This window comes from Hemitrygon akajei, chromosome 30 (genome assembly GCF_048418815.1).
Source record: "Hemitrygon akajei chromosome 30, sHemAka1.3, whole genome shotgun sequence".
In the NCBI taxonomy this organism is placed as follows: Eukaryota; Metazoa; Chordata; class Chondrichthyes; order Myliobatiformes; family Dasyatidae; genus Hemitrygon; species Hemitrygon akajei.
The window spans coordinates 30853720-30876488 of NC_133153.1; the positions used below are offsets into that span (position 1 = coordinate 30853720).

The 22769-nt window shown below is 38.1% G+C and overlaps 2 protein-coding genes across 5 annotated transcripts in view; one reads left to right on the top strand and one right to left on the bottom strand.

The window, feature by feature from the left end:
* Positions 1-21185, top strand: part of fanci (FA complementation group I) — an 89843-nt gene extending 68658 nt beyond the window's left edge. For 2 of the 3 annotated variants that reach the window (XM_073033239.1, XM_073033238.1), the window contains exons 28-38: positions 74-125; positions 621-748; positions 3475-3543; positions 5725-5821; positions 9766-9950; positions 11508-11564; positions 15365-15424; positions 16797-16886; positions 18068-18163; positions 19668-19799; positions 21049-21185. In XM_073033239.1, the coding sequence (XP_072889340.1) occupies positions 74-125; positions 621-748; positions 3475-3543; positions 5725-5821; positions 9766-9950; positions 11508-11564; positions 15365-15424; positions 16797-16886; positions 18068-18163; positions 19668-19799; positions 21049-21105 (1023 nt within the window). In that variant the 3' untranslated portion in view covers positions 21106-21185. The remainder of the gene's footprint in view (positions 1-73; positions 126-620; positions 749-3474; positions 3544-5724; positions 5822-9765; positions 9951-11507; positions 11565-15364; positions 15425-16796; positions 16887-18067; positions 18164-19667; positions 19800-21048) is intronic. The other variant, XM_073033240.1, reaches the window with a different exon arrangement.
* Positions 17733-22769, bottom strand: part of polg (polymerase (DNA directed), gamma) — a 65908-nt gene continuing 60871 nt past the window's right edge. For both annotated transcript variants that reach the window (XM_073033242.1, XM_073033241.1), the window contains one exon: positions 17733-21443. In XM_073033242.1, coding sequence (XP_072889343.1) covers positions 21382-21443 — 62 coding nt within the window. In that variant the 3' untranslated portion in view covers positions 17733-21381. The remainder of the gene's footprint in view (positions 21444-22769) is intronic.

The window sequence follows — 22769 nt, forward strand, 5'->3', positions numbered from 1 at the left end:
CTTAATTTGTTAATTGAAAAGTGAAAAGCATTGATTATCAACTGAATGACGCGAACTACCTTTTTTTTGATAGTTTGCTCAAATGTTAATGTGGACAATAAAGATTTGCAAGGAAAGTAATTTAGGTAAGAATACTTAAAACATTAATCTGAGAAGAGTAATATTTGCAGATAAGATAGAAAATGATAGAAATAAATTGTCAGTCTGTTGCCATTTGTAAAGGTGAACACAGGTTAAATTTTCAACTAAGATGGGAAAACATCATTATTGATGAGGCTGGGGGAGGTGGTAGTGAATAAACTGCCTGAAGTGTATCTTTTATTACATGTGTATCAGTAATATTAGATTTATTAAGATTTTTTTCTAAAGTTGTAGATAAATGCAATTAATGAATAACATTATAAAATATTACTAGAAGATTATATTTTCTGTAAGGAGGTGGTGCATGTCAGACTTAAACACATTACGCATGGGGGTCAAGCAAAATCTTAAAGTGAATTCTTAAATGAAACAGAATGCTGTTGTGATCAGTTTTGTCCATAGTCTTCAAATGTGTCAAGGGAATTAGCATTTTTGTAAGGGGACATTTGGTATAACAAAATGTTTTGTTGGATCTGCAGAAGATGTACAATTCTGTAAAGGATTGATGAGCATGATGTTCAGTCTGCATGTTCTGTGTAAGAGTCCAGTGAGCTTACTCCAAGAGCTATCTCGAGACATTCACAGTCGCTTGGGCGATATTGATCAGGTATTTACTGTGTCCAAGGAAGAGTGGAATCTATCTAGAGACATGAGAGATGGAAAATGCGGGAATATACAGCAAGAAGCTGTTGGAGCCATTCTGTGGGTCTCTGAGCATCTGTAGAGAAAGAGATTGTCAACCTGATAATGTCATTGGTTCTTCCCCCCCACCCCCCCACACCCTTAAACAGATGCTGCTTGACCTGTTGAAAACCTCCAGTAGAGTTTTTTTTTGTTGGAGATGACCTTTGAGCCAGCTGGATTGTTTGCATAGTCTGAATCGCCTTGGTCTTCAGATACAATAGGAATCAACTTGACTTCCTTCCACTCTTGATGTAACCATGGTGAAACTTCAATTGGGCTTTAAGATCAAAAACAGTTAACTGGAAACCAGAAGGAAAGTTTTTCCTTTGCTGTCACCACAGCCTTTTGATAATGCGTGCAGTAATTAAGTTCGCATTTTTGAATGATTGTATCTAATTGTTGGGATTTTATACCACAAATTCAGCAAATACTACTTCAAATCATATAATGATTCAAATTGTACTAGCAAAAATCAAGACAGCATATTGTCTGACCATTTGGGTATCAATCATGGCATATAATAGTTCCTGGATTTTAGACATTGGTTTTATAATATTAAAGCCAATTCATTTCTTTAATTGGGGTCCCCAGTATGTCTGCTAATTTAACATTTTTTTTTACAAAGTGTTGTGAAGAAACTTTAAACATTTTAATAACACGTCTAAATAAATATAGTATGTTCTAGCAATAAATATGTATCCAATACATTGGTATGTCTTCAGTTACATACACTATAGTTTATAATTTCAGAAAGTCATTGTGTATTTTGGAAATATTAAAACAATCAGTAACTTGTTGTTGTAAATTGTTTTTTAAGTATTTTGAGAAAGACTGTTTGACACTGCAAAATTTCTAAACACCTAGTACAAACATTTTTTAATGGAGCATAGCGTCCTGACTGAACAGTTACTATTTTTGATCAGTTGAATTTTATCATAAATTGTTGGCATCTGATTAAATACTAATATCCTTTCAGTCTTGTAGACTATGCTGATTCCTAGATAATAAAAAATTGAGGTGGTGAGATAGAAATACTCCAGCCCCTCTGGTTGATGATTTGATGACCACAGTCCCTCTTCATGTCCATTGATGCAGTTAGACCATGAGACATAGGAACAGAAATAGGCCATTTGGCCCACTGAGTCTACCTACACCATTTAATTATAATTGATTTATTTTACCTCTCAACTTCATTCTCCTACCTTCACTCTGTAACTTTTCCGAAGCCTTTACTAATCAAGAACTTTTGAACTTCTACTTTAAGTAGACCCAGTGACTTATCTCCATAGCCATCTGTGGCAATGAATTCCACTGACTCACCACCCTCAGGCTGAAGAAATTCCTCTTCTTCTCAGATGTAAAAGAACATATTTCAATTCTGAGGCTGTGCCCTCTGATTCTAGTCTCTCTCACTATTGGAAGCATCCTCTCCACATCCACTCTAACTGGATCTTTTAATATTCAGTAGGTTTCAATGAAATCCATCCTCCTTCTAAACTTCAATGAGTACAGGGCCAAAGATGTCAAATGCTTCTCGTGCGTTAATCCTTACCATAGAACACTACAGCACAGTACATGCCCTTCAGCCCTCCATGTTTTGCCGAACCATATAATCCTTTTTTAAAAAAAGTACTAAACCCACACTAACTACCCCATAACCCTCCTTTTTTCTTTCTTCCATGTGTCTGTCTAAGAGGCTCTTAAATACCCCTAATGTTTTAGCCTCCACCACCATCCCTGGCAAGTCATTCCAGGCACTCACAACCCTCTGTGTTTATTTTTTTTAAAAAAACAACAACTTACCCCTGATGTCTCCCCTAAACTTCCCTCCCTTAATTTTGTACATATGCCCTCTGGTGTTTGCTATTGGTGCCCTGGGAAACAGGTACTGACTGTCCACCCTATCTATGCCTTTCATAATCTTGTAGAATTCTATCAAGTCCCCTCTCATTCTTCTACGCTCCAAAGAGAAAAGTCCCAGCTCTGCTAACCTTGTTTCATATGACTTGTTCTTCAATCCAGGCAACATCTTGGTAAATCTCCTCTGCACCCTCTCTATAGCTTCCACATCCTTCCTATAATGAGGTGACCAGAATTGAACACAATACTCTAAGTTATACTAAGCTATACTCTAAGGAATACTCTTACATTCCCAGGATCATTCTTGTAAACCCCCTGGACTCTGTGCAATGCCAGCACATCCTTTCATAGATATGGGGCCCAAAACTGCTCACAATACTCCATATAATTACTGAACTAAACATTTAGGATTAGAGGTTTTAGCCTGAAATATGGAAGGCTTTTTTTTTGTAATTGTTTTCAACTTTGAAGCAGTGCTGTGTTATGAACTTTCTCATTTAATCATCTGAAGAAAGTTGTTTCACAGAATTAAACAAGATCTTTTTTAAATTGGAAATTGTAATGAAACGCATTTGAATTTGTTTTACAATTTCACCAGAATTGTAAAATATTTATTTCTGATGCTGTGACACAAAATGGAACAATATAACCTTACATACGTGACAATATACATACATATGTTTATATAAATATACATTATTTTATGTTTGAATGATACTTATCCCATACTGTGCATGTTACTTTGCTGTTCACTCAAACATGACTATGTTGCTTGCTTGTCTTCTCTAGGATGTTGAAATAGATGAAGAATCCCACTTTGCCATGGTGAACTCGAAGACTGCAGCTCCAACTGTGGTGGTAAACACGTTATATCTATTGGGAAAACAGCTATACTTGCAGCAATAGCAGCGTGAATATTTCATTCACACGCAGGCAATGTTGAGGAAATTCTGAATGATAAACAAAGAAACCTAGTGGGGATAAATGATTTTGGTTTAAGAGGATTTGACATGAGAGGGAGATAGCAAAACAAAAGTGGCTTAAAATTATTTCCACGTAGAGGTGAAGACCAGCCTGTCGTGCTATACTGACCTTTCATAACAGCTTGTGAGAATCTTGTTTCTTTTTTCCTTTCGCTGCCTTAGTAATCCAACTCTTACTGATCTACTGGCCATTGCCATGTTATTTTTACACCAAGAGGCCACTTTGTTAGGTACTCCTGTTCATTTGCTCATTAATGCAAATACCTAATTAACCAATTATGTGGCAGCAACTCAATGCATAAAAGCTTGCAGACATGGTCAATTGCTGTTCAGACTAGACATCAGGATGGGGAAGAAATGTGATCTAAGTGACTTTGACGATGAAATGATTTTTGGTGCCAGACGGGATCATTTGAGTATCTTAGAAACTGCTGGTCTCTTGGGATTTTCATGCACAATAGTCTAAAGTTTTCAGAGAATGGTGCCAAAAGCAAGAAAGCAAATCCAGTTCTGTCAGCAAAAATGCCTTGTTAATGAGAGTGGTCAGAGGAGAATGGCCAGACTGGTTCAATCTGATAGGAAAGTGACAGCAAATCAGATAATTAGGTGTCACAAAAATAGTTTGCAGAAGAGCTTGTCTAAATTTGCAACACATCGTACCTTGAAGTGGATGGGCTACAACAGAAGACTATGAACATACACGCAGTGACCAATTTGTAACGTACAGGAGTGCCTAATAATGCGGCCACTGAGTGTAAATTGTCTTTATTGATGTTTTGTCCTTGGGGTTGTTGACCTTGCTACATTTATTGCCCAGCTCTGGATATCAAGAGAAGATGAGGAGGGGTGTAGGTTGTCTTTTTGAATTGTTGTAAGTATTACTCTGCTCCCACAGTAATGCTGGATGGTGAATTGTAGGATTCTGACTCTGCAGCAGTCATAGAAGATAGTGGCATTAAATGTCCATGTAATGGTGGTAGATAACAGTGAGTTATCTGGACAATGAACCAACCTATGAACACTACCTCACTATTTTTGATCTTTTCACACTCTTTTTCTAAAATTTAACTTTATATACATGTTTATTATTGGTTTTTTCTAATTTATTGCACTGTACTGCTGCCTCAAAACAAATTTCACTATTGATTCTGATATATTAGTGGATAAACTCTAAACATTGGAAATCTGGAATTTAAAATAGCTGGAAATACTCAGTCAGCAAGGTAGAATATATGGAGTGAGTTAATATTTGAGTTAATATTTGAGGTATTCTAATCAAATACTCTTTGATTAGAACTGAGAAAAGTTAAAGAATCAATGATCGACTTTATTTTCCATGTACGTTTACATGTATTAGGAATTTCTTGTGATGTGTTGGTCAGGGTACAACATAAAACAAAAGCAATGACATTCAACAATAATAAAGAATAAACAATTATATAAAAATCATTAAGTTATAGTGTGGAAATTGAATAAAATGTGCATAACTACATAAATATCAATGTGTATTTACAATGCAAATAGCATTATAAAAAGTGGTTTAAAATGTTCACAGTGCAGTTCAGTGACAGGGGTAATAGATAGAGGGGGTTTGGGGGCACGGGAGCCTTGTGTTTAGTGCAAGGCTTTACAATACAAGTGACCTGGGTTCAATTCTTGCCACTGCTAGTAAGGAGTTTGTACATTCTCCCCATGACTGCGTGGGTTTCCTCTGGGTACTCCGGTTTTCTCCTCTTGTTCAAAGACGTACCAGTTAGTAAGTTAATTGGCCTTTATTAATTCTCCCTTGATTAGGCTAGGATTAAATCAGGGATTGCTGGGAGGCATGACTCGAAGGGCTTGTTCCATGCTGTATCTCAATAAATAAAATTCACAGTGCAATGATAGGGGTAATAGTTAGAATGGCATGGGGGTAAATGGTAAATAGCTTTTAAGATAAAAAGAGGGGAAGAGAAAAAAAGAATAGAAGAAACGGCTTTGTGATGGGATAAAAGGAGAAATTAAATAATAAAAAGGGATCAATGTGTTGATGTGTACATTTTTGTTTCTCTTGCAGCAGCTTGTTTTATCTCAAGTGGAGAAGGTTTTGGAAGAAGTTGATTGGCTTATTACAAAACTGAAGGCCCAGCTGAACTTCGAAAAGGCACTGACTGGTAGGTTGGCTTCACAATGCAACAGTGTGGCATGGGAACACCATACAAACTTAGCAAATTGAACAGTGAAATAATATCACATTTTTGCCCTTATTGGTTGCTTCTTTGCAATAATCGTGAGATCAACTACATTTTTCCCATTCTCTATCCCCATTTCAAATCCAGAATTCATTGATATGTTGGGACAGGATTTTGTTGTTTTCAGCCATCCTTGCATCTTGTCTCATTGTGGCTTCCTAGAGCTCATCTAATTCCTTTAAGTTCTCTTTCCACTATCTATTGATAACCTAGTTTACTTTCCTGACCGCTCGTGTCAGCTGTTAACCTTGTGCTACCCTCTGGTCCCATACCACTTCATCATTTCCCAGCTTTTCAAGACCATTGTTATCTCTGGCATTAATCTGCCCTCTACTAACTTGCTCTTTTCCCCTTAAATCCTTGAATGTGCCTGTACCAGCCCAATCCCTTACACCTTTTCCCAGTCCATCACTGACAACTCCTTCCCCACCACTGAGCATATCTACAAGGAGTGCTGCCACAAGAAAGAAGCATCCATTATCAAAGATCTCCACCTTCCAGGCCATGCTCTCTTCTTGCTGCTGCCATTGGGAAGGAGGTACAGGAGCCTTGGGTCCCACACCACTGTATTCAGGAAAAGTCATTACTTGCAATCATCGTAAATAATTTCATTCACCTCGTCTCTGAACTGATTCCACAACCTATGGACTCACTTTCAATGGGTCTACAACTCATGTTCTCAGTATTATTTAGGTAGTTATTGTATTTGCACAGTTTGTCATCTTATACACATTCGATGTTTGTCTGTCTCTGTGTGCAGTCTTTCATTGATTCTGTTGTATTTCTTCTGTGAATGCCTGCAAGAAAATGATTTTCAAGGTAGTTAGTATATGGTGGTATAAAGTTGCAGATGTAATTGTGATGATGGCAAACTCTCATTTTCTCAGGCACCCTGCAACTTGTGACATCAATCTCACAATTTTCTTCCACGGCCACTCCTGTGTTGCACAGCTGGATATAACTGTACTTGTTTGGTTTCAACCTTGGCTAACAAATCAATGCTCTTTCTTTCCTCTCTCGGACCATTATTTCTGGAGTGCTACGAGAATCCATCCTTGGCCCCATAGTGTCTCTTCTTTGCATGTTGCCACTCACAGTAATATTCTCAAAATCTATCAGGTGCCTTCTGCTGCTGTGAGCAACGAGCTTAACACTTCACCTTTCCACACAGTCTTTAATTAGTCACACTGCTTTTGCAGCATGTAGGAACATAAACTTTCTTTGAGCATTGAATGCCCCTTTTCCTGAACCTTAATTTAGTGCATGATGTAAAATGAATTTCCAGTGCTATATCTGCTCTGTTAGCTAGAATAATATGACCTGGCTCTTTGCCTATCTTGTCTTGCTTAAGGATTTGAAAGAGAAATCATGTCTTTGTTATGTCGAGACTTGACTGTTCCAATGTCAATAGTATACCCTAATATATTGCGAGGTAACCCTCTTCCTCGTATAATGCTGTCCTTAACATAATTTGCAATACATAAACCCAAGAGAAATCCAGAGTAACACATACAAAATGCTGGAGGAATTCAGCAAGTTGGGCATCATCTGTGGAAAGGAGTAAAGTGTTGATGTTCCAGGCTGAGATCCTTCATCAGGACTTGGCTCACCTTTAAACATTTCATCTTTGTTTTCAGATTTCACCCTGATCTTGCTGCTCCATCTTTTTCACCTATTTCCGTCTTGCATTTCTTGACATCCCCAAGCTCTTTCAAAGCTCATTCTGCACATTCCCATATTCACCTTTCTTCTTTCTTTCTTGCCTCCCTCCCTCCTTTCTCTCTTGCCTTGCCTCAACTTCTGTCATGCTCACGCTCATGATCCAAAATCTGTTGAGAAATGGTTGATTGTGAAACCTATTGAGTATAGTGAAAATGAATTGTCAGCTTATACAAATCAGTGGTTAATCTTTGTTTTCTTTCGAGTCCACTGACCCCCCTCCCCACCCACACATTTCCTTCTCTTCTGAAAACAGCTGATTGGCAAGTAAAGAGTCTAAAAGTCAATGTGCTTGGGAGTCTTATACCTGATAAAAGACTTGGAACATAACATGAAAGTCAGAGAAATAAGAATAAGGTCTCATGGCAAAATCCTCAAACCAAGTTTGGGCACTTGCATCATTGTTCAAGAGAAGGGCTACAGAGGTGGAAGCATCACTTGTGCCATGATAGCTGTTGACAGTAGCTGGACTTGCACCACATAATTTGGTCTCTTATCCCCAACTTGGCCTGTAGATGCTCCTACAAAATAAACAGTGTTGAGGTATCAATGTCCTTGAAAAGAATACCCCTATTAACAACCTGTGGCCTCCTAGCCAACAGGAACATAGAACAAAGCTTAAGGTAAATTTATTATCGGAGTATGTACTGTATATGTCACCACAATACCACCTGTTTTCTTACAAGCATTTACAGTAGAACAAAGAAATAAAATCAATAAAAAGCTATACACCAAGACTGACAAGCAAACCAATGTGCAAAAGGAGACAAGATTCTGCAAATACAAAAAAATAAATAAATAATACTGAGAACATGAGTTGCAGAATGCTTGGAAGTGAGACTGTAGGTTGTGAAATGAAAAGAGTGGTGGTGTCTGAAGAGAGGATGCTGTCCAAGTTGCATGCCATCTTGGACAATGTCTCCCATCCACTCCGTAATGTACTGGTTAGGCACAGGAGTACAATCAGCCAGAGACTCATTCCACCGAGATGTACCACTGAGCCAATAGGCTGGTCCTGGACTTATTTCCACTGGGCATGATTAACTTATTATTATTTATCGTTTTATATTGCTATATTTCTTCGCTATTCTTGGTTGGTGCGGCTGTAACGAAACCCAGTTTCCCTCGGGATCAATAAAGTATGTCTGTCTGAATTGGTTCAGAGTTGAGGTAAGTGAGGTTATCCACACTAGTTCAGGAGCCTGATAGTTGAAGGGCAATAACCATTCCTGAACCTGGCGATGTGGGACCTAAGGCTCTTATACCTCCTTCCTGATAGCAGCAGCAACAAGAAAGCATTGCCTGGATGGACAATATTACTGCACAATACTGGCTCTTCAGCCCACAATGTTGTGCTAACTGTTTAACCTACTCTAATATTAATCCACCCCTTGCCTCCTACTTAACCCTCCATTTTGATAAAATATGGAGGAGGCACAAAGTAATCACAGTGCCTGTTTTTCCCTGATGTCCAGCATTATCGGCACCAGTAAAGTTCAGAGTAAATATTATCAAAGTACATGTATACAATCAATTTTCCCGTGGGCATATTCAGCAAATCTATAGAATAGTCATGATAACAAGATCAATAAAAGATCAACTGGAGTGCAGAAGACAACAAACTGCAAATGTAAATGTGTAGCAATAACAAGGAGGAGTCTGTAAAGTGAGATTAAAGTGTGACCATCTCAGTGATGGGGCAAGTGAGTGAAGTTATCCCCATTTATTAAAGAGCCTGATGGTAGACGGGTAGTCTCTGTTCTTGAACCTGGTGGTGTGAGTCCTGAGGCGCTTGTACCTTCTTCCTGAAGGTACAGGCAGTATCCAGGGTGCACATATGAAATAATATCCTGACTGATGTAGGGAATCTTTTCCCAGCGACTACTCAAAATGAAGCAATATCTAGGAAAGCATTGGGCGCCTCAAGTCTTTGTGGCAGGAGTGCATGGAGACTAAGCTCAAAAAGTGCAACGAGCACAGAACACTTTAAACAATTTAACGCTTTCTCCCCACACCCACCATTAAGCATTTACTACAGACAGGAGATGACTATCACCCTGCACAACAGTCAGTGACATCAGGACAATTATAATTCCAGGACTTACTAATTTGTCTCACCCACACTAAGTTTTGTTCTCCATTTGTAGATGAAAATTCTCAAGGATCATCTGTGAGAGAAACTGTGGAGAAAGCAATAATTCTTCAGTTGGGTACCCTGCTAACTGCTTTCCACGAGCTTATACAGACATCTATTCCATCAGGAGCCTGCGTGGACATCCTCCTGAAGGAGTTGGGCAAAATGTATAACATTCTCACCTCATTAGTAAAATACGTAAGTCTACAGAACTGGTTTTGTTTATTCAAGGCAATGCACAGGGACATGATTACAACATGGTTTTTAGGTGTGATTTTTCTTTGGTTGTGCTCAGAATTGTGTGAGTTGTTGGAGGAAAAATGGAAGAAAATTGAATGGTGAAACACCAGTGGATATTACCAGGGAAGGAGGGCTTTACTTATAAGGAGAGATTGGATAGATTGGGTTTATTCACATTGGAACATGGAAAGCTCAGGGGGACCTTTATAGAGGTTATAAAATCATGAAAGGGCACAGGGAGGGTAGAATGTTTCCTCGGGTGAGGGGCGACTAATACTAGAAGACATAGGTTTAAGGTAGAGGGGGGTGGTATGTAGGGATCTGAGGGTCATTTTATTTCCATACCGAGGCAGATTACAGTGTTTAAAAGGCAAAAAAAAAAAGAAATTCAACATGATCTTATTGACTCTTACCGATTGATTGAGTGATTTATTTATTTGTTTTAAATTGATGCACCATAGAAAGTATTCTGTCTGGTTGCATAACGGCTTGCTATGGCAACTGCAATGTACATGACTGCAAGAAAAACACAGTTGTGAACACAGCTTGGCATATCCCTGAAATCAGCCTCCACTCTTTGGACTCTGTCCATACTTCTGGCTGCCCCAGTAAAGCAGTAACTAAATGGAGAGACATGGGCCTAATGCAGGCAAATTGGATTGGCAATACCATTGGCTTGGGCAAGTTGGGCGTGTTTGTGTGTTGTACAAACTGTATGGCTTCAACTCTAACATGAACTAGTTGCTCCCTTTATTCATTCATAGTATGGTTGACAGGGTGAACAAAGGAAGGGGCATAAACTATATTGACAGGTGAGATGAGTATAATCATAAGCCATAGGAACAGTATTAGGCCATTTGGCCCTTCAAATATGCTCTGCCATTCAATCTTCCCTCTCAACCCCATTCTCCTACCTTCTCCCGTACTAATCAAGAACTTGTCAGTCTCTGCTTTAAATATAACCTATGACTTAGTCTCCACAATCATCTGTGGCAATAAGTTAGTGATACAGTATATCATATGAGCATAAATCTGTTGTTTAGAGATGGTCAAATAATCATTCAGAAGGTAAAAATTGCACAAAACACCTTCATACATCAGGTGAAATCAGTTGTGTGCCTTTTCATTACTTGCTTGACATCTTTTTCTGTCAAGATCGTTGCAATGAGTTTAATCAATCTAGCATTAATCTGTTTCTGGCACCAAACATACCTTTAACAATCGTTGTTAACCCAGGATTCAAGCCAGCTTCCTTTTGAATGTTTCTTTGGCAAGTTGCATGAAGAAAACGGAAGAATCCATTTCCTACTCCTTATGCTCCAGTTGACCAAATTAACTAATGTTTTGAAAAAGACTGAGGTTGAAGTTTTATTTTTAACATTAAAGAAATATTTTTCTTTCTCAGTGCCTGACATTTTAATGCCTTTGGATTAAATCCCTCTATTTGGGTGGGGTAAAATTAACATATTTACTGATTATGTACATTAACTCCATTACTTTTACCCGCTCTTCCAGTACATCCATGGGTACACAACAAATGTCGCACATCTTCCTGCGAGGTTTGAGAAATTGGTAAGTAATAAACTGCTGATCTTTATTTTATGAAACATTTTGTAGGAAGGAGAGATGTAAATGAATGTTCCTCATTAAGATCAACCCATCAGATTGCTGGTAGGACATTAAGCTTCAGTACATTCCATGTTTGTTACTAAAACCCATTTGTAGTTCAATTCCACTTAACTGTCTTCATATCTCTCATTTTCAGTTCTTTACACCTTTCCAGACTGAGATCAAAATCTCCTGTATCACTTAAGCAGGAAAGGTGCTTCCTGATTTTTATTTGAAGATTAGATTTATTTGTCACATGTATATCAAAAAATAGACTTGATAGGGCAGGAGTGGTGTTACTAGTCAGAGAAAATGTTATGCGAACTCGGTTAGTGAGGCTTTATGGGTGGAACTGGGGAAGAAGAAAGATATGACCACATTAATGGGGCTATATTATAAACCACCCAACAGCCTGCAGGATTTAGAAGAACAAATTTGTAGTGAGATCGCAAACTGCTGCAAGAAACACAAGGTTGTTATAGTAGGTGATTTTTAACTTTATCCCATCTAGTCCTTTTACTGTATGAGAGTCCCAGCCAATAGGTGTAGAGTTTGTCAAACATGTTTAGGAAAGGTTCCTTAATCAGTACATAGAGGTCCCAAAGAGAGAGTGTGCAATATTTGATCTGCTGTTACAGAATGAGACAGGGCAGGTGACAGAAGTTTGTGTAGGGGAACATTTTGCAGCTAGTGTCCATAACGCTATTTGTTTCAAGATAATTATGGAAAATGTTAGGTCTGGTCTTCAGGTTGATGGTCTAAATTGGAGAAAGGCCAATTTTGATGGTATCAGAAAGGATCTGGCAAATGTGGATTGGGACCAGCTGTTTTCTGGCAAAGGTGTACGTGGTAAGTGGGAGGCTTTCAGAAGTGAAATTTTGAGAGTACAACGATTGTATGTGCCTGTCAGAATAAAAGGCAAGGATAATAGGTTCAAGGAACCTTGGTTTTCGAGAGATATTGAGGCTCTGGTTAAAGGGGGAGAAAAGGTGCATAGTAGGTACAGGGAGCTAAGAACAAATGAGGTGTTTATGGAGTATAAGCAATACAAGAGAAAACGCTTAAGAAAGAAATCAGTAGGGCTAACAGAAGACATGAGGTTACTCTAGCAGACAAAGTGAAGGAGAATCCCAAAGGATTCTATAGAGATGTTAAAAGCAAAGGGATTGCAAGGGACAAAATTGGTCGTCTGGAAAATCAGAATAATAACCTGTTTAGAGCCAGAAGAAATGTAGGGAGATCTTAAATGAATTTTTTGCATCTGTATGGCTGCAAGTCATGGACCATCACAAATGCAATGGAAAAAATTAATGCAGCACAGATGTGGTTCCTCAGAAGAATGCTATGCATATCATATAAGGACAGGATAACCAATGAAGGAATTCTACAGAGAACGAAAACAAAATGTACATTACTTAAAAAAAATCAGAAAACAGCAATCAAAATTCTTTGGACACATCATGCGAAGAGAGATATTAGAACATTTAGTTACAACTGGAAAGCTGGAAGGAAAAATAAACAGAGGCAGGCAGAGAATGGAAATGATAGATGGAATAACATCACGGTTAAAAACAGGAGGCAACAACTACAATTCGGAGGGTCAGGGACCGTGATGGATGGAGAGACATGATCGCCTACACCGAACGGCAAGGCACCTGAACACTTACTCGGGAGATGGACACAGAATCTACAGAAGCGAGGCAAAGCAGTAGTGAGATCATGACTTCTATTCAGATTACAGAGGAGGAGCTGTTTTCTGTCTTGAGACAAATCAGGGAGGACAAATCCCCAAAGACTGATTAAGGTGTTCCCTTGGACCTTGTGGGAGGCAAGTGCAAAAATTGCTGGGGCTCTAGCAGTGATATAATCATTAGCGACAGGTGAAGTACCAGAGGACTGGAGGAGAGCCAATGTTGTTCCACTGTTTAAGAAATTATAGACTGGTGAGCCTGACATCAGTAGTGGAGAAGTTATTGGAAAGTTACCTAAGGGACTGGATATATGAGTATTTGGATGGTCAGCATGGCTTTGTGTGTGGTAGGTCATGTCTAACCAATCTTCTAGAGTTTTTCAAGGAAGTTACCAGGAAAGTTGAAAAAGGCAAGGCAGTGTATGTTGCCTACATGGACTTCAACAAGGCATTTGTCAAGGTCCTGCATGGGAGATTGGTGAAGAAGGTTCAGTCACTTGGTGTTCAAGATGAGGTAGTAAAATTGATTAGACATTAGTTTTGTTGGAGAAGTCAGAGAGTAGTCGTAGATGTGTCTATAACTAGTGGAGTGCTTACAGGGATCAGTGCTGGGTCTGTTGTTGTTTATCATCCAAATTGTTGACACGGATGACAATGTGGTCAACTGGATCAGCAAATTTGTGGATGACACCAAGATTGGGGGTGTAGTGGACAGCAAAGAAGACTATCAAAAGCTTGGAGCAGGATCTGGACTAGCTGGAAAAATGGCAAAATGACAATAATATACCAATTCCAATTAGCAATTCTGTCATCTGGATGTGATATTGTACAGCAGTCCCTTTGGTAAATAATGAAGACAAGACCCTATCCCCCAATGAAATGTGCGGTATTTCCTGATGTTCAATGCACAAGTAGAAACAAAAGAACAAATTCTATGTATTAAGTGCAAGGTTCGGTTGCTGAAAATATCAGATGTTACATTCTTTTTACAAACAGTGCTGCCACCTGAGGGCAGCAAATCAATGCACTGCTCATTCTCATGTAGCAAGTGATCAGTGCTAGTTGGTGGAGAGGTAAAAACGAGTTAATTCATATATCTTTGCACTCAGTCATAGGGCAGTTATCCTGTACCTCATCTAAGGTTCCATTTATTTTTACATTAACACTTGGGTAGTATGAGTAAGTCTGCATAGATCTGTCCAGTTCCAAACAGGACCACAAAATATCAAAAGGTAGCCTGATTAATTCTCCCAAACTGATTCTCAAACCAGTTAACATCACATCAAATTCCCCAGTAGCAATCAATCAACCCAGTATCCATCAGTAACTTTACTGGATTCTGTAATTAGTAATGAACCTGAATGTTTGTCCAAGCAATCAGTGCTTAGATCCACCTTTTGTTTTAATATAGTCTTGTGCTTCCAGCTTGTGCCCCAATTCATAGGCAAAGGTTGACAACTTGTCCCCGGCCTGCTATTAATGGTTCCTTGGGGAAATAGCTGGCATTCTGGAAACTTGCTGGTCTCTCCACTGGTTCCATCGTCACTGTGTTAACCTTGTGTGGAACAGTTGATTTTGTATTGTGTTTTCCATCTTTCCTTCTATAGGCAGTACCTGGCTGTTGTGGGAAATCACAGCTACAATCTGCTCTTTTGCATCTAAGGATTAATCCAATTAGGAATTTACATTTATAAACTGTGGAAAAAAAACTTCTGAAGTTCACATTCCAAAATTCTGCTAAACCAAAGCATGAGATGTTTTGAAATGTGACTTTTAAAAAAAAAACTGATGAAAGAGTGCTATGCATTCTCTGCTCTACCCCACAAACATGCCAGGTTAAGGAGCAGTCTGTTTTCAGGTTCTGTCAGTTTCAGAACATTATAAGGAAGACATAGAGGTGGCTGTTCCCAATTTCCTCCATGTCACCTTCCACAAAGTGGAATGCCACCTTAGATAAACATGTAGCCCTTCTCCATGAGATATTAAGAACCAAAGCTCCTATTTTCTACTTTCATGGAAACTCAAAAATGTGATAATGCTTTGAGATGTAAAGTCTTTGTTCTGTTGTCTTTAGGTTAAACTTTCAGGATCACATCTAACACCTCAGTGCTATGCTTTTATCACCTATGTTCAGGTATGTAATAATTCATTTCCAGTATATAGTTGTATTGATTTTTCTGGCAATTTTGATGCATTTAAATTGTTATTTAATATTTGGATATATAATATGGGGCAATATTGTTTATTGCTTGTATAAATGCTAAAGTTATCTACATACTACAGCTCAGCCATTAAGCCTTAAGTAATTCTGATCCTGGAGTGTAGTAACTGTAAATTGAAAGCTCCCCTTTAGTTCTGAAGATTAACTCCAGTCTCAGGGGAATATTGTGGTTGAGGTGAGTTATAGGTTGAAAGGAGCAGGCACTAACCAGACACTGAGATGGCAAGAAAAATAGAGAATTAAACTAAGCCTGCTTCTACTCGTACATGATACATACACACATTCCAGTAAGGGAAATCAAGTGGGAATTATTAGTATGAACATGGATTGAAATTTCACTTGGCATTAGGGAAAATTATGCCTCGCAGAGATCTTTGTCAGTTTGGCACAAAGCAGTGGTTGAATTTGCAGTAATTCTTTAGTGACACATCAAACAATTTACTTACCTGAACTAATGTAGCTTGTTTAATATAAACAAGAGCAGCGTAGATATCCAAGAAAGTATTTTAGAAATAAGCTGTTCTTTTTACTTCATTTATGCTTTTGATCTCTATGAAATGTCGATTATTACTGCTTTGGGAACTCCATTCCACCTTCTCCTGGCAGAATGACAAAGTTTAAAGCTCATTGTTTTGCCGAACTCTGGCAAGTGTGTGAATATCTTGGAAGTCCATTGCGGGGTATTCCCTTCTGCTGCTGGCGTGGGATGACGAGTCTATCGGGACCCTGAGAACTTGTGGAAACTGTGTGGTGGTTTCTTTCGAACTTACAGTCTTTTAACATCTTTGGACTATTTTTTTTACTGTGTCCATGGTCTTTTTTTTAATCAATTATGGTATCGTCTGCACTGTTGTAATTATATGTTAACTATAACTATATGTGATTATATGGTTTTGTGTACGTCTTGTAACTTTAGTTTTTGGTTTGTTGGGTGGTAGAGTTGGTCTCCTGACTTGGTGTGTCTGGGTAGTCTTGTTTTGTGGATTTGGAGCTCCTTTCCGGGGAATGCAATAAGATGGTAGCGCGATATTAATATGCAGCAGCCTCTCTGGACTCTGGATTGGGGATTGCCAAACGTTATGTGGATTTTCTGGTGTAGTCTGTTTTGTCATGTGCTTTTGTGATATAATTCTGGAGGAACGTTGTCTCATTTTTTAACTGCATTACATTTGTGGTTTCTAAATGACAATAAACTGAAATTCAATTCAATTCAATACTGATTTGCAGCAGTTCAGTGTTAGAAACAAATCTTTGACCATTCTAACTTTTTGAGTTTTCTGAACAGAATATCCAGAATGAGATGATGAGCTTTGGAGGAGGTGCGGGGAAGAAAAAGGACAAAAAGAAGGAAATGGCAGCCGTTAGTGCAGCAACGGTACAAGATCTTCAAAATCCTAAACACAGTGTAAATGTGCATGAGGGTGAACAATGATATTTTTGTCTCAGCTCACCCATCCATACTCGCATACTTTAGCAAATAAGAGCAAGTCTGCAGATGTGCCAGTCAAAGTAATACACACAGAATGCTGGAGGAACTCAGCAGGTCAGGCAGTGTCTATGGAAAAGAGTAAACAGCGTTTCAGGCCAAGACTCTTCATCAGCACTCAGGTGTCCTGATTTCGGCCCGATATGGCGACTGTTTACTCTTACCACGGAAGCCGCCTGGCTTGCTGAGTTCCTCCAGCATTTCGTGTTACTTTAACAAATGATTGTTTTTCTCCTCACCTATCCAAAATTTTAATTCCTATTCCCATTCCCATTCTGACACAATGAGGCAACTCTCAGGTTGGAAAAGCAACACCTCGTATTCTGTCTAAGGTACTCGCCAACCTGATGGCATGAGCATAGATTTATCCAACTTCTGGTAATTGTTTTCCCCATCCTCTTTCTCCTCACTCGTCTATCACCTCCCCCCGGTCCCCCTCCTCTCCTTTACCTTTCCACCTATCACCTCCCAGCTTCTTTCGTCCACCTGGCTTCACCTATCACCTTCTGGCTTGTCCTTCCTCTCTCTCCTCCCCCACCTTATTCTGACGTCTTCCCTCTTCCCCTCCAGTCCTGAAGGATCTTGGCCCAAAACATCGAGTGTTTATTCATTTCTATAGTTGCTGCCTGACCTACTGCATTCCTCCAGCATTCTGTGTGTGTACATCCGCAGAATCTTTTGTGTTTAACAGTTTTATCAGAATTTGAGTCATAAGAGTAATCATTTGCTAGTATATTCTTGTGTATCTATGACACAATTTAAAATAATTTATTGATATAAATGTTTGTATTTTGTGATTCATCTCAACATGGATAATGACTATTGTAATAAATTATTACATTTCTATAGATGGTGGAAATAGAATTGAGTTCAGATATTCTGTCATCAGCACACTGTAATACTATCATTTCTGAAATTAATTTAGAAATTGCTGTCACCATTGAGATTTACAGTAACTGAATAGTAAAGGCTTGTAAAAGCTTGTGTTGTAATCATTACCTACTCTTTCATTGACCTTTTGCAATGGCCTCTCAGGATAAACAACTGAAAACTTGTCATTCTATTATCAGGCTCGAGTACTGCGCGAAACCAAGCCTATACCCAACCTAATATTTGCCATTGAGCAGTATGAAAAATTCTTGATTCATCTTACCAAGAAATCAAAGGTAGGAGGCTATTCTTGAACCGTTAATTTATGAACTATGTTTTATTGATAAAAAAAGTTAGATAAATCTGTAGTGATAAAAGACAATGAAGGAAATTAAATCAATTACCTCCTAGAGAAATTTATCTTTTTATCTATGACAGTATATGACACATTGCAAATAATTAAAAAAAAATGCCACTAGGCTTGATAGGACTTTTTTTTATAAACAGTTCAATTTTAACCAACTCCAACAACCTATTGCCCAGTTATGTTCTTAATTTGTTTAGCTCTCCATTAATAAAATAGTCCTGAATCATTTTTATCATCCTCAATATCCTTTCATAATAACTTAAACTAGAAATCAATTGGCTTTTGAGTGAAGGAATAAAATTTCCTATTGCAGTGGTGATTTTTGATTTCCTACAATGAGCATTTCAGGGCAGAATGACTTGGGTATATTTTGAAACCTTCTTGTACTCTTAAAAATCTGATATTCCAAAGTAAACAAACTTAACTTTTCTCATCAATTATGCTTTTTAAGTTTGTGGTATTTTCATTTTTCTGCCTATAAGAGCATTAAGATCTGACCAAATGTGCTAAGTAAAGATTACTAAACTATGTTTTTCAAAAAAACTTAAAAGATATTTAGACATAAAAGATATACTTTGTCTTGATTTATCTTTTGCTACGTTATTCAAATTTTAGATTACCGATGCATCTGATTTTGATTTTAATTTACTCATCACAACTCTACAATATATGCTTGCTAATAAGAAATGGAGTGTTCAATTTTTCTTCCGTGAAATCTGCATAGTTTTTCTCTAAACTGCTCCAATAGATCAAAGTATCATCTAGCAAGCCCTAATGCTGGGGTCCCCAACTTATTTATGCCATTAACTGCCCTAATATGCATTAGAAGTCTGTGATACTGTTTCCTAGCACTGTAGCAGCCAATTCTGACCCTCATTTCTGCACTGCATCATTATTGCAAATCTAACTACTGAATCCATCAGACTGAGGAGCAGAATTAGGCCATTTGGTCCATCGAATCTGGTTACTGCATAGATTTTGTACTCAATAGGTATAACATTTGGTAAAGTTCAACAATGTATGTTTTACTGCAAGGAGGTGAAGATCCACAAATTTAAAATGACAACCTTTTGAGGGTGAACTATGGGCTATTCAGTTAGTTAATAGTCAGCGAATTTGAAGGAAGGTATCTAAAGCTTATGTTTGTAGTAAAGATTATTGATGTATTCAGTGATCTGACAAAAAGTAGCAATGGTAATTGAATTATTATACAGTATCAATGAAGTAATGAACTACTTGTATAAAAATCAGTAAACTAAGCAGATTGTTCTCTTTCTATGGTAATTAATGATTGTGGCTATTTGGCCCCATCCTTGCTGTGGTGAGCTTGTTTCTACCAGTCAACCAGTTATAATGTCCAGTCATGTTTTGCAGCTGACCAGCTTTGTGATTAACCTTGCATTCCACTAAGAGGGCATTTCTCCATCTTGTAGGTGAACTTAATGCAGTACATGAAGCTCAGCACATCTCGAGATTTCCGAATTAATGTAGCCACATTGGATGCAGCGCTCCAAGAACAGGAAGACGGAGATATTCAGCAGGATGAGAATGAACCTGGTGATCAGGTGAGTTTTGAAAAATATTTTGTAGTTTTTGCCACATACTCTTTATACCTTACCTTCCATCAGTTCAGTATTACTCACCATTAGTTGACAAAATCTCTTAATTTCAGGCAACATCTCACTCAAAGTTTACGCCAGACTGCTGTTAATACATGCTATTAAGCAAGATCCAAGGCTACAGCTGTGGGTCTCTCCAAATAATTTGTTTTGATTGCCAAAGAAAAATTAAAGAGGAAAATGTTGAGGGGAAGCAACCAGGACAGCACTTTTAATGTGCCTTTAAGCTTGCATGAGACAGCTATATTTAAATGTTTTGTTTTTCTACTAGGGAAAAGAAAGGAAATCAATCCCATTTTCAATTTGTTGAGAGCTGGTAAGATCCACTTTTAGAAAGGAATAGGGGACTGCAAATGGATCTGTTGTTTTAGTACAGAATATTTTTGGTTAAAATAATTCTTGAGTCATTGTAGGGTAACCAAAATAAAGTTATTCGTTTGAATAAAGGGCACTGGAAATGCAAAACTCAGCCAATAAGGCATCAGCTTGAGAGTGAAAAACAGTTATCACTTCACATCTGAAACGTTAATTCTGTTTCTTTTATCACAGACGCTGCCTGGATTGCTGCGTCTTTTAAGCATTTGCTGCTTAATTTTCATAATGTAAATTGGACTAGGCGATGATCAAAACTGCTGCAAGGGGAAATTTATAGGAAAACATTTCAAACATTGTTACATGTATAGTCACCAGAATAGTCCTTAGCATGGTTATATACAAAAAGGTTTTTTTTCCTATCTTAAGCAATCAAACCATTGAGAGCATTTTATATTGGGTCAGGAATTTTGCACAGTGGGAATGGAAAAAACTGAACTTTTATGCTTTGATTAAATGTGCAAGTCGATTCCCTTTTGATTAGTGATGGGTAATGAGGATGGAGCACCCAATTACAGTGAGAAATGTGCCAAATACCATGCTCGTTCGAAGAGACTTTAAATACACCCCGTTATTACTGCTACCCAGTGGTTCTAATCCCTGACCCATGAATAATCACTGGGAAATAATCATACTGATTTGCCAAGTGGTTTGTGCATAGCTCATACTGATACAATTATAGTAATTACAGCACAGGAAAGAGAGAAGTAATCTTTCAGCATTACTGAAATTTTGTGTTAAATGAAGCATGTATATTTAAACAGAGGTTTCCATATTGTACAATTAATATAGTGGAACTTTTTTTTAAACTTTCCTTATTTAGTCAAATACCACTGTAGACGAAAACAGAGAACCAAAGAAGAAAAAAAGAAAAAGATGAATTAAGAACACCGGTGAATATTTTGTCCAGTGAGGATACTAAAGTTAAGCTCTTACCCATCACAAGATCTGAACCATGCAAAACGTTATCACCTTCTCATATCAGCTTTGAATAATTTCCCATTCTGATTTTGAAGTTGGTCCTGATGGGTGATCTCAAAGCTTCAGTTTGTACAGTTCGTGTTGCAGAAATACTACATACAAGTAATTCTGGGTGAACGCTGCTCTTGCTTTCCTGAAGTTGTCTTTTGTAGTCCAACGATTTCTTGTTCTGTGCTCACTTTCGTTTAAGAGAACCGTTTGTTTTTTCAATGATTTGGTAAATATCTAATGCTTCTCCTGCCAGATGGGGAAAAAACATAAATTATACTGTATAAACTATTGCAAAGTCTGAAAAAAAATGCAGTTATAACCGTAAAATAAAATTCTTTTTCCAAATTATTGAACAGCCTTTAATGAACGTGCCTCATGGAATTGTGTTAATCAATTTTTGAATATTCAGCATCACATTTTGGTTTATTTGGTTTTATGAAGAAATTAAAATAGAAATTTGCTATTTCAAGCTAGTAAAGGCCAATCCTTCCCATATTACAGGCACTGTCCTGTGCTGTTTGGATACAGTTTCACGCATATTAGCAACCTAATTTCCTCAACCAGCTGTCTGCTTCCAACATTAACTGGCCTGGTACGTGGAATGATGAGATTCATTCTAAGTACCCCTATTAGTCATAAAGCCCATGTACTTGTAGGCATAACCCTGGCTGCTGTTTCCCTAGATGGCAGAGAGGGGTGAAATATGGCAACACTTAGCACTGTGACTACTGAAAAGCCATTCAGCTGATGAAGCGGGTGGGCAAAGGACAAGGGGCATCATCACTGAGTTACTCTGCAATTTTAAACAAAAAAAAAATCACTCAGTAGTAATCAGCAGAAATCGGTTTGATATTCCCCTCTCTCCCTCAAGTACCCACTGTAACATTCCAGTTTTAAATGGCTTAATATATAATCACCTATTAGAAAGAATTATTATCCATCCCGGGGACCCAGGAGGAAGATTAAGATTGGGCTTAGATAGAGTCAGTATCAATCTCCTACTTGAGAGCTTGACAAAGACTCTGACAAATGCTAAGCTTGTGGGAGGCACGGCAAGGCAATGTTAAATGGGCCAATTGCCAGGATCCAGAACTTTATACAAGATTCATTTTTCACAGATGGTGCCAAAAAACCCAGATGTATATTTTGTAAGGTTCAAATGATAATGACTAAAGTGCTGCCACTTAATCTTTTAAAGCAAAGAGTAAAAGCTGATAATTAATTAACATCTGGTACTGCACAGCTCTTACAAGCCCCTCTGTCAATTCTTTTGTACGCTGAAGACTAGAGGAACAGCAGCCCTCCTGCAGAGGAGGCAATTTGTTTGTTTAATACATGGATGTGCATCATATTCAGCCTAAGAATTGAAGGGATGTAAGTATTCAATTTAAATGCACAGATTAGCAAAATGCATTTAGAGTGAAATGTTGATGAGTTACTCTAACCAGTGAAGGAGCAAAAAAAGATGTTAATTTCTAGGTCCGTTGGTCATTTCCACATTACTGATTTTTTTTTTCCCCTGCCCATTCGTTACCCAGATCTTTCCTCCGTACAAGTCTAGTTGTCTTTCTC